Raw genomic sequence first — 17,818 nt, forward strand, 5'->3', positions numbered from 1 at the left:
ATATGGTTTTATAGTTAGGGTTATATTGCCACCTATTGGTTTGGCACCTTCTTAACAGTGCTTAAATATGAATGTTTTCATGAATTCAAAAGTTTAAGTCAGAACGGTTTTACAAACGTTTCATGAACGAGGCCAGCTGGGCGTATGCACTGTTAATGAATGAAAATCACTGGCAAGTAGTAATAAACCTATAAATTTGCCATTCAATGAAAAGAAAAAAACAAATAATACAATAATACAAATGCATACCAACATTAACTTCAAGCTTATAAAAAATATATGTAGGAATTAAAGGAAAAGTCCACTTCCAGAACAAAAATTTACAGATAATTTACTCACCCCGTTGTCATTTAAGATGTTTGTGTCTTTCTTTCTTCAGTCAATGAGAAAGTATGTTTCTCGAGGAAAACATTTCTGAATGTTTTCTCCATATAGTGGACTTCAATGGTGCCCCCAATTTTGAACTTCCAAAGTGCAGTTTAAATGCAGCTTCAAAGGGTTCTAAATGATCCCAGCTGAGGAAGAAGGGTCTAAACAAACTGCCAATTTATATACTTTGTAACCTCAAATGCCTGTCTTGTCTAGTCTCTGCGATGCGCATGCGTAGTCTTTGTAATCCGGGTCAATACAGTTATGGTATGTCGAAAAACTCCCATCTTGTTTTCTTTTTCAACGTCAAAATCGTCCTACATCGCTGTTTTACCATTTTTTGTTAAGGGTGGTCTTTGATCTTCTTTGCATGTTCACTTTGTAAACACTGGGTCGGTACTTCTACAGTGATGTAGGATGATTTTGAAGTTGGGGAAGAAAACAAGATAGGAGATTTTAGACATACCCTAACTGTATTGACCGCACTGAACCGGAAAAAAAAAGTTCACGCAGACTTAGACAAGATGAGCGTTTAAGGTTAAAAAGTATATAAATTGTCAATTTGTTAGAATTTTGCTAGATAAGAGACTTCTTCCTCAGCTGGGATCATTTAGAGCCATTTGAAGCTGCATTTAAACTGCATTTTGGAAGTTCAAACTTGAGGGCTGCATTGAAGTCCATGATATGGAGATAATTCCTGATTTTTTTTTTTTTTTTTTTTTTCCTCAAGAAACATAATTACTTATTGACTGAAGAAAGAAAGACACAAATATCTTGAATTACAAGGGGGTGAGTAAGTTATCTGTAAATTTTTGTTTTGGAAGTAAACTACTCCTTCAACCTTGTCTTTTCAAGAATTAGCATAACAGTTATTAACTGCTTTTGAACAAACATTTACGATTAAATGTTAAAAGCACCTTTGAGCTATAGTATATAAAGGCCTCTGAAACCTGTCAAATTATTAAAACATGCACCAGCAATTGAAATAGACCTGAGACTAAGAAAACATTAAAATACAGTACAATTTTAAAACTGCTCATTAGGTCATGCAGTGCAACTTAAAATACATAAAATTAAGACTGCACAGCAATTTAGTTTATAAATTTTTTTAAAGGTTAGAAGAACTTAATATGAATTTAAAATAATAATAATAATAATGTTTTCACATTGTAATTGTAATTTCACATTGTGAAAATGATTGTAATTTTGACATTTTCATATTAGTTATACAATCCTAAAAAACAAAATTACAAGACTGATTAAATAGCTTAATGGAATAGTTAACCCAAAAATGAAAATTTGCTGTTAATTTACTCACCCTCAGTCCATCTGAGATGTAGGTGACTTTTTCTCTTCAGTACAACAGTAAAAAAGATTTCCGGCAAAGAAAATACCCAGTTCACGAACCAATAATTTTTTATCAACTATTTCTTTTTGGTAATTGAATGAGTTCACCGTTTGCGATTCAAGCAGCACAAGTTACTCAATCAAAACTCATTTTCGGATGTGCCTGACAGTCACTCTGACTTGGAATGAGCCAAAATACCATATGTGACCCTGGACCACAAAACCAGTCTTAAGTCGCTGGGGTTTATTTGTAGCAATAGCCAAAAATACATTGTATGGGTCAAAATGATTGATTTTACTTTTATGGCAAAAATCATTAGAAAATTAAGTAAAGCAACTCATTCAGCACAGTTACTCCAACAGTACAATGAACTAAGGAGTGAACAGTTAACTGAAAATAATCAGAATTATGTGGATTACAGGTTGTAATGTTGTAAATAATATTTCGTTTCTTGCACAGACCGATCACTTTATAAGACCTCAATATTTCGCCAGAAGCCACGGGTATTATTTTTGTCTTCCTTGATATGTTATTTTTTTAATTCTCAAAATCGGGCAGCCATTGACTTGAATTTTATGAATCCCCAAAGACCACGGTTTCAGCTAAACATCTTCTTTACTGTTCTACTCAAGGAAAAAAGTCACCTACATCTTGGATGGCCTGAGGGTGAGAAAATTAACAACTACCCCATTTGACACTTCATATAGGGTCAATCCATTATTGGGATAAAATAAAAATAACCAGTGAGGCAAAATGCACAGATGCACAAAATGTGATGCCTCTGTCAATGCCATAATGCTGTGTAATGCCACAGAAACACAGACTTCGGAAACTTGACTTAAGGCAGTAAAGGTTTAGGTAGCTTTCAAATATAGAGGCCATTCACATACTAGGGTCGTTTAGCATTAGTAATAACATCAAGACAGAAATCTTATGATATCCAGCATAAATTTGCTTTGAAGTTATGGGAAACAGACCTCAGACCATATTTCTATCCTTTTTTTTTGGTAACACACAGAATAGAACATGTGAATGTCAGAGGTTAGATCAACAGGGTGAGAGAGAAGCTTGTACTCCCCACTGTGGTTTTCCTCCCAAAGGTAGGTCATGCCGTTCTCTGTGGCAGGAGAGCTGCAGTGATCCAGGGACACATGAAGCCAAGGGTCTTTGATCATCATTTCCAATTTCACATTGACCTGCCAAACAACTTTCAACACCACATGACGCTGATCATTTTCAAGTGCCACACTCTCCACTTTGCCGAAGAACACTAGAAGCACACACAAAAAAGACAAGATCATTTAGTCTGCTTCCAAAAAAAACGTTTTTTTAGCATTTCAGGATGCAGACAACAAATGTTCAAGAACACCACCTTTTTTGTTGCATATTTCGGGGATCAGCTCAATCAGTGGTTTAAGTCTGTATTTTGCTGGAGAGCTGTTAGGCTTTGGTATTCCTTTGAGATGTTCAGCACAGCAGCTCCACAGGGATGTGTTGTAGTAGTAATGCCCACAGCAACTGTGGTTTTGTTTGGTGTCATAAATTACGGTATTGGTTGAGGAGGAACAACATGTTTGTGTCTTATCAGACTCCAGCAATATGTTTCCACAGCACTCTGCTTTTCCACGTAAATGCGTTAGGTTGTAGAGGTGACCAGAGCAACATTTCAAGAACTGCATGTGGTGGTCATAGACTTCTGAACCACAACAGAAATTGCCATTCTTCTTGCTGTGGCTAAACAGAAATAAGGTGGAAAGAAAAATCAGACACAGAAAGTGCCCCAGAATAGTTTTTACAGGATGTTAGTGCTCAAAAATGTATTGAGGGTTTATGGGGTGGTCTGGATGACTGAGAGACTGCCATTCTAAAGCTGTATCAGTTGAATAAGACTTATGAGAGAAATGTAGTACCAGTAAGCATGTTCCTATGGTGTCTCAGCATGTATCAGTTAGACTTGACTTTCCAGTTACAGACAAAGCCTTGTTTGTCAATACAGCGTGGGCAGAGACATACATGAAATCAGGCTACAGGTCCAAACAATAATCTTTTTTTTTTTGTTTTCCCTAAAGCTATTAGATTTTCAGAGATTCACACATATTTAATCCCTGACCTGAAACATATCTGAGCAGGAACATGCAGAGACAGTCTGAATGTTTTACAGTTTTACCCCTAAAGAAATGATCTATACCAGGGGTGCCCAACTCTCTCCTGGAGGGCCAATGCCCTGCAGCGTTTAGCTCCACCTTGCGACACACCTGCCGGAAGTTTATAGTATGCCTAGAAAGAGCTTGATTAGCTGGTTCAGGTGTGTCTAACTGGGGTTGGAGCTAAACTCTGCAGGACACTGGCCCTCCAGTACCGAGTCTGTGCACCCCTGATCTATACTTTTGATAAATATGTCTACATATGTGACCCTGGACCACAAAACCAGTCATAAGGGTCAATTTTTCGAAATTGAGCTTTATACATCATCTGAAAGCTGAATAAACAAGCTTTCCATTGATGTATGGTTTGTTAGGATAGGACAATATTTGGCCGAGATACAACTATCTGGAATCTGAGGGTGCAAAAAAATCTAAATATTGAGAAAACCCCATTTAAAGTTTCCAAATGAAGCTCTTACTAATGCATATTACTATTCAAAAATCAAGTTTTAATATATTTACAGTAAGAATTTTACTAAATATCTTCATGAAACATGATCTTTACTTAATTTTCTAATGATTTTTGGCATTAAAGAAAAATCTAGCATTTTGACCCATACAATGTATTTTTGGCTATTGCTATAAATATACCCCAGCGACTTAAGACTGGTTTTGTGGTCCAGGGTCACATATGGCAAGTCACCCCCTCGTGATGGTTGTGTTGTTAAAATCAAGGGTCAAGGTTTGGTTGGTTAGCATGGTCCATGTATCCTGTGCTGGTAAACTAAAGTAAATAATTTCAGTCTATAGGTCATTCAAAAGTAGCTCTGCACTGTGATTAAATAAATGTAAAATTGTTGATGGCACATAAAGATGTCAACTGCACAACCAGCCAAATACTACTCACTTTGCTTGCAAAATTAATCAAAACATAAATTATTTAAAACATGAACAAAAAATACAAAGGGCCAGATTTACAAAACAGGACATTTTTGGCCATTAAATAATGGCATAAACACCAGTAAACTTTTGCAGCCCTTAGTAAATCATGCTGTATGACTTATTTAAATACTTTTTGTCTCACTGTGTGTCTTTAGTACATCTTGGAGAGCAGATTTTTAATGTCACTGCCATTTTCACTGTTGCAGACTGATAGTCAATCTGGCACTAAGTTTACTTGTAAATCATATCAAATCTTTGTACTCTGTGGGCCTACCTGTGTCCGTTACAGCAAATATGTGTACGCGGATTGAAAGTTTGGCCTCCACAGCAGTGCTCGCCAAGACGGGGACGGGTAGACATTTGGCAAATAGTGTTTTCTGGAGTATATATAACACCTCCAACACACTCTGACTGCTCAGACACATTGCGTTGAAGGATTCCATTACAGCACATCACATTATCATCTGACAGAGAGTAAGCATGTTCGCCACAGCACTGAAAGATACAAATATGCATAGTACTGTACAATAATGTATGAGTTTTTGAATATTGTATACTGCCATTTCTCCAAATACTTTATAGACACATTTTAGAGAGAAATCACAGTGTTCAGAGAAATCTTCAATTTATATTAATTTCAGGTCAGAAGGCAATACCTTAGTAAGTGCTGATGCTTTCATATGCAGATTCCCGGAGCAACAAATGTTTTTCAGAGGATTGAAGGGTTTTGATCCACACTTCAATTCTAGACCAGAATAAGTAAGAGTGTGAGATTACTGCGACATTATCTATACAATCATCATAATTTCCAACAATGACGAGAGTGATTTACATATGATCAAAAGAGAGATGTGTAAAAATGTTATTACAAATTGAGGATACCAAGTGCTTTACCTGAGTTACTGGGGCGTGTTCTAGGGATTTCCAGTCACACACAAAAAAACACACAAACACAGAATGAGTGAATTAATGAATGAATTAATTAATTAATTAAATTAACTTTTTTTGTCTGTTTGTTTTCACAGACTTTGAGGTATTTGTGTGTGTGTGTAACTCACTGGGTGAGAAGATAGCTTTGCTTGTATTTTGTTTTTTTATGAGAATCTGTGAGAATCATATTCAGATTATAACCTGCTAAAACAAATGACACCACATTTATTTAACTATTTACCTAATAATCACTGTAAGAGCTGTATACAAACCTGTTGGTTTTACACAGCAGTTTTCATTTTTATGGTTCACTTGTAGTGGGTTAATACAGCAGCAGTGGGTTGTCATATCATAGAATTCCTTGCCGCAACAAGAATGATTTTCCTTCCGTTCAAATATTTTGTTACCACCACAGCACAAATGAGTCGTTGTCAAGTATAAGCCTGTTAAAGGGTGTAAGAGAAAACTCACATATGAAGATCAATCAATCTCAAATAAATAAATAAATAAATGACAAGCACACAAAAATGTGTCAAAACTGAACAATGCGCCCATCAAGGTGTTCAAGCTGCATAAAGTGGATCAGTTACCTTTGCCACAGCATTTTGCATGAATGCTGCTTCGAGTCTGTATGCTGCCATTACAGCAAATCTCATTAAGGGGATTGTAAGCTAGAGAATCACAGCAGTCAGCCACCAGCTGGCTTAATCCCAGAGTTATTTTTCCTGCAACATGTTGAAATAAAAAAAAAAAAAAAAATGTGGTTGATCCTTGTATACAGTGGGTACGGAAAGTATTCAGACCCCCTTAAATTTTTCACTCTTTGTTATATTGCAGCCATTTGCTAAAATCATTTAAGTCCATTTTTTTCTCATTAATGTACACACAGCACCCCATACTGACAGAAAAACACAGAATTGTTGACATTTTTGCAGATTTATTAAAAAAGAAAAACTGAAATATCACATGGTCCTAAGTATTCAGACCCTTTGCTGTGACACTCATATATTTAACTCAGGTGCTATCCATTTCTTCTGATCATCTTTGAGATGGTTCAACACCTTCATTTGAGTCCAGCTGTGTTTGATTATACTGATTGGACTTGATTAGGAAAGCCACACACCTGTCTATATAAGACCTTACAGCTCACAGTGCATGTCAGAGCAAATGAGAATCATGAGGTCAAAGGAACTGCCTGAAGAGCTCAGAGACAGAATTGTGGCAAGGCACAGATCTGGCCAAGGTTACAAAAAAAAATTCTGCTGCACTTAAGTTTCCCAAGAGCACAGTGGCCTCCATAATCCTTAAATGGAAGACGTTTGGGATGACCAGAACCCTTCCTAGAGCTGGCTGTCCGGCCAAACTGAGCTATCGGGGGAGAAGAGCCTTGGTGAGAGAGGTAAAGAAGAACCCAAAGATCACTGTGGCTGAGCTCCAGAGATGCAGTCGGGATATGGGAGAAAGTTGTAGAAAGTCAACCATCACTGCAGCCCTCCACCAGTCAGGGCTTTATGGCAGAGTGGCCCGACGGAAGCCTCTCCTCAGTGCAAGACACATGAAAGCCTGCATGGAGTTTGCTAAAAAACACCTGAACGACTCCAAGATGGTGAGAAATAAGATTCTCTGGTCTGATGAGACCAAGATAGAACTTTTTGGCCTTAATTCTAAGGAGTATGTGTAGAGAAAACCAGGCACTGCTCATCACCTGTCCATACAGTCCCAACAGTGAAGCATGGTGGTGGCAGCATCATGCTGTGGGGGTGTTTTTCAGCTGCAGGGACAGGACGACTGGTTGCAATCAAGGGAAAGATGAATGCGGCCAAGTACAGGGATATCCTGGACGAAAACCTTCTCCAGAGTGCTCAGGACCTCAGACTGGGCCGAAGGTTTACCTTCCAACAAGACAATGACCCTAAGCACACAGCTAAAATAACGAAGGAGTGGCTTCACAACAACTCCGTGACTGTTCTTGAATGGCCCAGCCAGAGCCCTGACTTAAACCCAACTGAGCATCTCTGGAGACACCTAAAAATGGCTGTCCACCAACATTTACCATCCAACCTGACAGATCTGGAGAGGATCTGCAAGGAGGAATGGCAGAGGATCCCCAAATCCAGGTGTGAAAAACTTGTTGCATCTTTCCCAAAAAAACTCATGGCTGTATTAGATCAAAAGGGTGCTTCTACTAAATACTGAGCAAAGGGTCTGAATACTTAGGACCATGTGATATTTCAGTTTTTCTTTTTTAATAAATCTGCAAAAATGTCAACAATTCTGTGTTTTTCTGTCAATATGGGGTGCTGTGTGTACATTAATGAGGGAAAAAAATGAACAAATGATTTTAGCAAATGGCTGCAATATAACAAAGAGTGAAAAATTTAAGGGGGCTGAATACTTTCCGTACCCACTGTACATTATGTCCTAAACTCACTGTGAATCACATCCTCTACTCCTAGTGACACAGCAACCACAAACCATAAACTGAAGGAGTATCTCCTACCATTACAGCAAGAACTTCCTGAGATATTGTAAGGCACATTTCCACAACAGTGCAGATGATGTCTGCCTTCCATCTGCCTTCCGGCATTCCTGCTGACACCATAAACAAGACATATCACTCCAATTTTACTGTCATCAAATCATTCTGTTTAATGTTGTTAAGGCTCTGTGTAAAGTCACTCACTGGCCCCCTCTATCATGATGGCATATTCCTGAGGAACAAAGAGATGTGCCATTATGAAAAGTAGTAACTAGTCTTATTTGGGTAAGACAACTCTAAATGCTATAAAGATCAACATGAAAATGACATTGACTTAATGCAAATTTCTGGTCTTACTGTAAACAAATTTATCAGTGCAAACTATCTGCAATCTTGAATCAAAATGCAATAACTTGTTTTGCCTCTAAAATTACTTTTTTTTTTTTTTTTTTTTTCTGATGTCATCATCAAAACATTAAAAATTAAGAAAAAAAAAAAAAAAAAAAAAAAAAGGAAGATCCAAATTGCATAGTTTTTAACCTCTCCCCTCCCACCTGGCTCCATTCTAATTTGTAACACCCATTTATCAAAATTCCTGGGACACAAAAAACGGGGGTTGAACTTCATGTTAACTTAAAAAGTTCAGGAAAGACAGTTTTGAAAAAAAAAAAAAAAGTCACACTCTTCTTTTCATCTACACAGTGGAAGTCATTGGGGTCTGAAACACCACTGGACCTTATTGGCTTTCATTGAATAGACAAAATATATAATTGTTTTCAACAGAAATACATCAAACAGGTTTATCTGTCTTTGCAGTTTTGCTTATGCCTACTACCAATACGGCCCACTATCACTACAAAAACATCCTAATATGAAATATGACCTTGCCTTGTTAAAGCAGTTTTGTTATATATTTGTTATATATTCGTAAAAACAGATATGTTTTGCGTTTGTTAGGATGTATTAATGAAGGGCGTTCCTATAAAAAGGCCAATTTAAATCGTGAATATTATATTGAGTGAATGGTTGGGCTAAGTACCGCTACACAGCTAAGCTACTGCAGTACGAGAAACTATTTAAATGCTATTTCCATAATTGGCTCTCAATAGATTATAACATAATACAGAACAATGCGGTAATGTGAAGGGTAGAAACAACTAAACAAACAAACGTTTTGGTGTATTGTTTGCAGCGAAACAGAGGCTGACAATTAAGTTAAAATACAAACAAACAAAAAACAGAAACCTGAACTGGCTGAAAAAGGAAACAAAGTCTAGCTATACTCAGCATGACATTTAACTAAATAAACAAACAAAAATACCCGTTCAAATAAAAGTAATAATAATGATAATAAAGCACCGGAATTCATCACAAAACTCCCAAATTCCGTTAATCATACTGCCAAACTCCCAAATCACGTCAAGCGCTACGCTACCACGGTCATCAAAATACCTCGCCGCCCAGTCAACATGGTAACATTATCCTGCTCGGTGAGGGTGTAACAGTGCTTTCCTCTAACAGTTTCTTGATAGGAGGTTCTCTGAATTTATTTAGCGACCAGATACGCAATTTGCAGTCTTTGACAATTGTCAGGCAATTTGTCAGTCCACTGGCTGACACCTCACGCAACTAACTGAGAAAAACTGTGCACAGCTCGTGACCACATTCAAGTGTGAGCTCGCTCAAACTGAAGTCAAAACGTCTCCGCCTCTATTCATTCATCCAACCACAAAGAGAGAGAGGGAGATTGTCTAGCTAATTTACACTCAGTCTCCATTTTAGTGGTTGTACATATAGCCTATTAATTGGATAAATTACTCACTTATTTATTAATTTAATATTCACTCTTATAAATTAAAGAAATATAATAAAACTAGTAATAGAAATTGCATGTCTAAAGTACAATCTGTTTCCTTACCTTGTGCAGAGGATGTGGCAAAAATGTACAAGATTGTCACTACACCTGCAAAAAATAAATAAAAATAAGAATAAATAAATAAATAAATAAACAAACTACAAAGTTTACATAAATACATAAATAAATAAATACTAGGCAACTCAGAACTTTAAAAATCTTGTCATACATGCAGTTGTGTAGCTCTCCATTCTGTATCCCTGTTCAATAAAAGTTGAACATCCCAAGACAGTGTGATGAGAATTTATAAAAAATAAAACTTTTGCTCCGCCTCTTCAAGCTGCATCATAAGGAAGGACCACATATTGTGATGCACAAAAGCACAGAAGGAAGTAACAAGTATGGACATGATCAGAGGTGTAGCCATTATTTCAGAAGTGAGGGGGCAGAAATGGCAGAATTTTTTTATTTATATTTTTTTCCTTATCTCTTTTACTTGGCAAAATAAATAAATGAATCACATAAAGTGCAGGACAATTACCAATAATTTGTCTTCTGTATTTTTTCCCCTATATTTTCCTATAATTGTAATTGTATGATTTGTTTTTATTATTAAATTATTTATTTATTTATTTATTTATTATGACAGATTAAGGCAGAAAATATATTTTTTAGTTTCTGTGTCAATTAGCACTGTATTTTTTCAGATATTATTCAGACTTTATTTACTACTTGGAGATGACTTCAAAAACCACACATAAACCATACATTGTCATAATCGTGCATGTATTATCTTCACGTTTTCAACTATAGCTGGATGTCTTTGTCCATATTAGGATTTCCTGGCATATCATGCAGGAGACTGCCCTCCAGCTTTGAGGAATAAATCATACACTGCATGAGAGTGTTCAGTGCTCTGTAATGTTCACATCTCTTCACTTTGGACACAAATACAATTTTTCTAGGAAGGGCTTCCAGAAGGGTAACTGACCAAAACTACTCAGACCACAAAGAGTAGGCTGTCTACTTACAACCCAAAGAGGGAAGACAGCACTGTCTAGGTAAGGACTCAAGATACCCCTACTTAAAACCCTAAGCAGAAGAGCAATCAATGAGCTAGCACGTAGTTATCCTCAGATAACTAGGCTAAAGGAAAAGGGACTACTACAGCTAGCCTCAGATAGCTGTATTCAAGTAAGCCTGTCCTGCTACAACAATGGCAACAATATAACCACCGTCAGATGGCTATACTATGGAGGTCCCCAATCCGTGTCAGTCCCACAGTAGGCTAGCGAAGCACCGTGTTATTGACCAGGAGCTCACAAGAGGCAGACCCGGACCATCAGTAAATGATTTGCTAAAGAGTGAACACATAAACTTCATTTGTCTGAGATCAAAGCCTGATGTAAGCATTGGCCATAACACTAGAGGGCTGAACACAGCTATCCTCAAATAGCAGTTCCCTCAGAAAAGGCTGAAGGATGCCCATACCACGGATGTGGGCCATTTATTTAAAACCCAAAAGGGGAGACAAGCATGGTCTAGGCAAGGGGCTCAAGGAGATCACTATTTAAAGACCCTAAAAGTTGAGCAGTCTCCAAGCTAGAACCCAGCTATTCTCAAAGAGAGGATTCCTAGACAAAGACTTCAGCACTTACTCAAGAGAGTTTGTGCCAAGGGGAACCCAACGTAGTTATAGAAGCCAGGCTAGAACATAGCTGCCCTCGAAGCAAAGTAAGCTTGAGCTGGAGCATAACCATCCACAGACATCTATACTCTCGGCTTAACACAGGAAGGATCATTCCCAAGGATCATTCCCTATAACTCCTCTAAGAGCTGAAACACCCTAGGAGAGAAAACTCGCAAGCATCACTCACCAGTATTTAAAAATATTCGCAAACAGCGAGGTTCTCCGCACACAATAACATGCATATTAGAGAGTATGTGCGAATCCTGTAGATCAAAATGATGACCGCAAGATGAGATAAACTGTGTTGTAGCAACAGTGGAAGCGGGCCACGAGACACAAATGCTTTGTTCTGCATCCCTCAGGAATAGGAACAAATATGAGCAGAGCTCATCACAGTGAGCATGTAACACTGAATGCGCATGCTCTTTGCCGAGACAAATGTGAAAGCAGAATATGCCCTTGAGTGTTAGAATCCAAACATTCCCTAAAGCCCTGCTCAACTCAAGCGCTATACGTGGGATCTGATGACCCTAAAAGACCATCTTAAATCTGCGAGTCTTCGCCATGCCTCGGCAGCCTCGAACCATGATGCAAACGCTTGTCACTCATCTCTTGAGAAAAGGGACAAACACAAATGGAGCTTCTTATTGGAAACACTCACAACAAGCGCGATCAGAGCAATCGAGCACTGGACATGTAGGCTCCTGACCAAAACACATGACAGGAGCCTACTGTGTATTTGAGATTGTGTATTTCCTCAAGTGTCAGAAACCTCAGACGCGGAGGCACAAACTTTCCACAAACTGAGAGGTGTTTTGTCAAAGCTGACTAAAAGTGATTGAGGACAGATCATTTCTGTGAACTTGATGATGAGATATCTTCTTCAAGGGGCGTTAAAGGAAAATAAAAGCTGAAGCGTTCTCATAGAACCTTGCCAAAGCGTCACGTTACAATAGTGAGGGAAAAGCTGCTTCCTGTATTGTGTAAAATCACAAACATTTTCAGGCATCTACATTGTCAGCTGATGAGATTACAAAGGTTACAAACTCTAAAACATGAAATGTGGAGTTATCAAAAAAAAAAAAACACTGTTGGAGTTATCTGCTTTTGTTATAAAATAAACTTCGTAAACTTCTCTTTTTGTGTTCCTTATGGTTGATGCTAATTGGAAAGGGTCAGTGCAGAGCCCATCTGTGAAAAAGATCACCCTGACTGGATGTTTAGCTCATGAACTACTGCACAGGAAAAAATAATGGAAGTGACGAAAGCAAGGAAATGACAAAGTCAGACAGGGCACACAGAGTAGACTGATTTTGCAACTATCATGCAGGTGCAGTTTTTAAATACTGGTTGCCCTTTGGCTGTTGTCTATGAAGTGTGTTCAAGTGAAATTTTTTGGCCCAGATGCAGCCTACATGAGCTGGCTTTTGTCATTGTGTTTTTTTTATGTATTTTGATACGTCTATGTCAGTAAATTTATGGTGTTTACAAACCGTCATTGCAAAGTATTGCATCAGCGGCCTAGAAAAAAATCTAAGGAAAAATCTGTTATGATTTAGCCACTGATGGTTTATGCCAAACAGACACATGGGTGAAACTGCTTTTGATCTTTTAAAGGGATAAATCACCCTTTTCAAATGCTTTTGTCCATACAGTGAAAGTAATTATTTGGGATAGATCTGTCAGACAGCACACCTATATAAACCACTTATACCGTTCACTTATCATCATAGTCAGTCCTCATCAGATTGGCTGACTTCTACAGGATTTCCAGAAGAAGATTGTGTGCCAGTCTTTAAATGTCCACCAGGGAACAAAGCTGCGCTTACAAGATACCAGCCTGCAACAATCGAATATAGGGGAAGTATTATTTATCAAGCCTGGCCAACACATTAAAGGTTTTGTGAGTGATCCTTATTTGTTATTTATGTGTTCTGTCATATCATAAATGGAAGATCAGGTGAAGGTGACATCACAAACAACAGAATATCTGTTGCATTTGCAACTTAATATGAAAATACAGATACCTTTTAGGAGCACTGTATGCTGGTCATCCACTAATATCTTGTCTTAGTGGACTGTTCTTGGCGAATTAAAGGTGCAATAGAGCCCAGACCTTTTACCGTTATTTAAAGTTGTCACTAAATGAGACTAACTGGCACATAGTAGTGTGAATGCAACATCAGGCAAATGTTTTAAGCTAACAACGCTTTTGAAGAAATGCATAATTTATTTTTAGCTTAAAAGTGAGTAGTATTCAGCTGGTCATGTGATCTCAACACGTCACAAAGAAGATGCAGATTTAAAGTAAACAGTCTTTAATTATTCCACACAAGGGCTAACACAAGGCAGACAGCCAGGACTCATACGTATGGACGTAATAGACCAGACAATAAACAAAGAACTGAACACAACTAATAAAGGGTTGTTAACTAGAGACAGACAGGTGATGATGATCAATTAATAATAACACAATGAGAACACAAACATAACCAAATATGGACACAAGAGGGAGCAACCACAACAAACAGTCCTGCAGTCTGACAGTTTGAGGGACAGAGGGGGACTTAGAAGGAGGACAAAGGAGATGGTGACAGGGGACGATGAAGAGCTAGCATGAAGGCAGGAAGACAATACTGGTAGAGGTTCCGTCAGAGGATGTACACCTGGGAGGAGGATGACGAACAGAGTCCAGGGTGGAGACGAAAGAGGGAGGAAACAGGGAGAAGACAGGAGGAGCCAGGGCGGATCTGACAGAGAAAGGAAAAGGTTCCCGGGATGGTGTGTGCCGCCCACAGTGTTGGGGAGTAACTAGTTACATGTAACGGAATTACGTAATTTAATTACAAAATAAATGTAATTGTAATTAGTTACAGTTACTGAGAAAAAATATGTAATTAAATTACAGTTACTTTTGAAAAATGCCAGTGATTACAAAGGGGATTACATCTGAATTTTTTCATACACCCACCCCCACTTACAGATTTAATTGACTTCTTTTAAATTGCATTGACTGCTCTAAAATGAGACACCAGTGTTTCAGGAGTTTGGGACGCAGAATAGGACACATGCGTATTCGATAACTGTTTTATTTCCTATTTGGGTTTATGCATAAACTTTGTTTTTTAAGATTGTTTTTTTCCAAGGTATTGTTAGATGCTAGTGTTTTCTGTCTTAACTATGCAAACATTTGATTTCAAACCCAGTATCATAGCTATTAAACTATTTCTTGTTATGATGTTATTTATGTTATGATCTTATGACATAAAGCGCAACTGCGCTCACGGTGACCTGAGTTCGATCCCCGTCTCGAGGTCCTTTGCCGATCCCGCTCCCCTCTCTCCTCCCAGCTCTTTCCTGTCATCTCTCTACTGTCCTATCACAATAAAAGGTGAAATATAAATATAAGTAAAAAAAAAAAGTCTGAATTTGTGGTGGCTGTGCTTTAAATTAAATTATTACACAGCTCAGACTCTTTCGGGGCAACTTAAGTCAGTGCTATATGCTTGATAATTTTTCTTGGCGGAAGCTTTGTGTTTGCTTAGCTAATACAACATTAAAGCTTAATTCAATATTATGTGGACAGTTTCTTAATTCTGTCGTCCTGGTATCATGCAGACTTGCTGTATTGTTTCATACAAACGCAGCTGCTGCCATTTTTTTTTTTTGTACATTGTAATGGATTATAAGATAACTAACAAACTAGTACTACTATTTAATTTTATGTGGTGAATTGCTGTGTAAGAAAACTGGTTTGACTGCACTGTGTCCCTAAAATGTCTAGTTTGAACTTGCCATTTGCTAGCAACTGATTTCTTCATGGAAGTGTTTAAATATTTCAACTCAGATCAGTGCTACTGTTAAGTTAACTCTGCCTGGTTTAAATGTTTCAAAATGATTAACAGTTGAAAATATTAGAAATTTAGAAAAGTAATCAAAAAGTAATTAAAAGTAATGTTACATTACTTTAACAAAGTAATTGAAAAGTTACACTACTTATTACATTTTAAATCAAGTAACTTGTAATCTGTAACCTATTACATTTCCAAAGTAACCTTCCCAACACTGGCCGCCCACACACACCACATTGAGACTCCCAGCACTGGGAGAATGACCTCTGTGGTCGAGACAGGACCGATGGACAACTTAAAGCAGACACTGAGAAGAGAAGAACAGGCATCTCTGTCCATATTAATAAAGTCCTGCCACAGCTCACCCTCAGTGGTGGTGCAGTAGACAGGCTTTCCACAGCTCCCACATGCTCCACTGTAACATCTACCATCGTGTGCAATGTAGCCAGCTTTCGCACCTGATCGGACGTGATGGGCCCTGGCTCCGGGGCCATCCTCAGCACTTGGCGATGGCTCATTGGTCACACTGGGCTCTGGCTCTCCGTCCGTCGTGGGCTTAGACTGATGCTCCACGATGCGGGGTGATGGTGGGTTAGGCTCTGGGTCGAGTTGCATTCCGGATCGAGGTAGGATGCTCTCCAGACACCGAAACATGGTCTCCTTCCAGTTCAGTCCAGTGGTGTCTGGGAGGTCCACTGGACGATGGTAATTTGCCCCAATCCGGAACAGGGACTTCATGGTCTTATCATTGTAGGTTAGAGAATTTCGCTGCCCAATCCATAATGAAAAAAAATAGAAACTTTCAGAAAATAAAAAGCAAAACGGGGGTAACAAGCCACATTGTTTTCACTTTTGGGTCCAGTCTTCTGTCACGCTATGGTGGACAAACGCACAAAGAAGATGCAGATGTAAAGTAAACAGTCTTTAATTATTCCACACAAGGGCTAGGCAGACAGGCAGGAATCACACGTATGGACGTAGTAGACCAGATAATAAACAGAGAACTGAACACAACTAATACAGGGTTGTTAAACTCCCCATGAAATCAAAATGAAAGTTTTTTAGCTTTTAGTATGAATATGTTAGCCATGAGGTTATCTATTATCTAGTGTGGTTCAAAACAACAACAAAATTTGCGTTTACAAGATATAAGCATTCAAAACTTACAGTCTCTCACTTTCGCCAATATGAGTCGACGATTTTGATGACATCACCCTGCACTTCAGCTTCTCGTCAAAATTTCTGTCCAATCAAATGCTCTCTAGAATCCGTAGCATCCCGTCTCCTACACTACAAATAGACGTTGAAGCCCCAGCTGAGATTGGTTACTTGTTCACAGTGTTATAGTGTTTTCTGTATGGTGAATGGCATATACTGTAGAGCACTATCTATATAGTGCTCTACAGCAGGGAACGATTCAGACAGTGTAAATATGCCGATCTCAAAGGCTCTGGCCAAGCAGATATTAAAGTAGATATCTGGCGTCACACCGCCAGAGGCTGCTCCCACCATAGTCTTACCTCAGACCCGCCCTAAATCAGCTGTAACAGTCCGACCTCCATTGTTTCAATGCCAGAGCAGGAATGTAAGTCAGACAACAATATCTCCAATTCAGTGATTGAGGTGTTGTGTTGCTGGATGTAAAAATGAACATAGTGGTCGTCATTTACTCCCGACATCTGAGCCGCTGAAGATGCAGTGGATTACGTTTGTTTGTGAAGGGAATGCACTTCCCGATCTATATAAATTTGTCTATGTTCACACAAATCATTCATGATCCAGCTTCACCTACAGCAGAATTGAGTACAAGGTTGTTGTTGTTGTTGTTGTTGTTGTTGTTGTTTTATTATTATTATTAATCTTGCATTCATCGTTCCTAAACGTGCTAGTTAGCAAGTTTTGTGGCTAAACGTGCTAAATGCGGCTGAAGTAAAAAGGCTCGTCACCCCACAGAGAGAAGAGAGGGGCGGGGCGAGCGGAGCTCATTTGCATTTAAAGGAATCATCAGAATGGGATGATTTTTCATTTCATTTTGACAAGGTAAAAAAGGTGTTGTTTTACACTACCAATGAGAACTTGTAACCGAAATATATCATAGACTTTTCATTAAGACCTCAAAGAATCATATCAACTTGTGGAAAATGGGCATCCGATGACCCCTTTAATGAAATGCTATTGGCTATTTTTAAAAGGGGCGGGGCTGCTCAATA

At 38.4% G+C, this 17,818-nt stretch overlaps 1 protein-coding gene across 8 annotated transcripts; it reads right to left on the minus strand.

Annotated features, from left to right (window-relative positions):
- Positions 1–1,179: 1,179 nt before the first annotated feature.
- Positions 1,180–17,228, minus strand: LOC127181049 (galaxin). 8 transcript variants are annotated; one of them, XM_051135542.1, is made up of 13 exons: positions 16,776–17,228; positions 15,974–16,482; positions 10,131–10,175; positions 8,417–8,444; positions 8,234–8,325; positions 6,324–6,458; positions 6,006–6,176; positions 5,862–5,937; positions 5,698–5,717; positions 5,460–5,548; positions 5,078–5,298; positions 3,090–3,451; positions 1,180–2,987 (listed from the first exon to the last, which is right to left on the minus strand). In XM_051135542.1, exons 2-13 carry the CDS (start codon positions 16,344–16,346, stop codon positions 2,680–2,682), a joined length of 1,920 nt encoding a protein of 639 aa, XP_050991499.1. In that variant the 5' UTR covers positions 16,347–16,482; positions 16,776–17,228; the 3' UTR covers positions 1,180–2,679. The 8 variants fall into 8 exon arrangements, with proteins under 8 accessions (XP_050991499.1, XP_050991504.1, XP_050991503.1 ...); XM_051135547.1 differs by having other exon boundaries at positions 8,234–8,322; positions 16,067–17,228; XM_051135546.1 differs by having other exon boundaries at positions 16,067–17,228.
- Between the last annotated feature and the right edge of the window lie 590 nt (positions 17,229–17,818).

The sequence above is a fragment of the Labeo rohita genome, chromosome 18 (assembly GCF_022985175.1).
Source record: "Labeo rohita strain BAU-BD-2019 chromosome 18, IGBB_LRoh.1.0, whole genome shotgun sequence".
NCBI classification, from domain to species: domain Eukaryota; kingdom Metazoa; phylum Chordata; class Actinopteri; order Cypriniformes; family Cyprinidae; genus Labeo; species Labeo rohita.

Excerpts from the sequence above, each read along its gene's own strand:
- LOC127181049 (XM_051135542.1), bottom strand. The coding sequence starts at position 16,346 with ATGAAGTCCCTGTTCCGGATTGGGGCAAATTACCATCGTCCAGTGGAC. Across the intron at positions 6,177-6,323 it reads TGCAAAATGCTGTGGCAAAG|GCTTATACTTGACAACGACT; the intron begins GTAACTGATCCA and ends ACCCTTTAACAG. Across the intron at positions 3,452-5,077 it reads ATTTGCTGTAACGGACACAG|CCACAGCAAGAAGAATGGCA; the intron begins GTAGGCCCACAG and ends ATTTCTGTTTAG.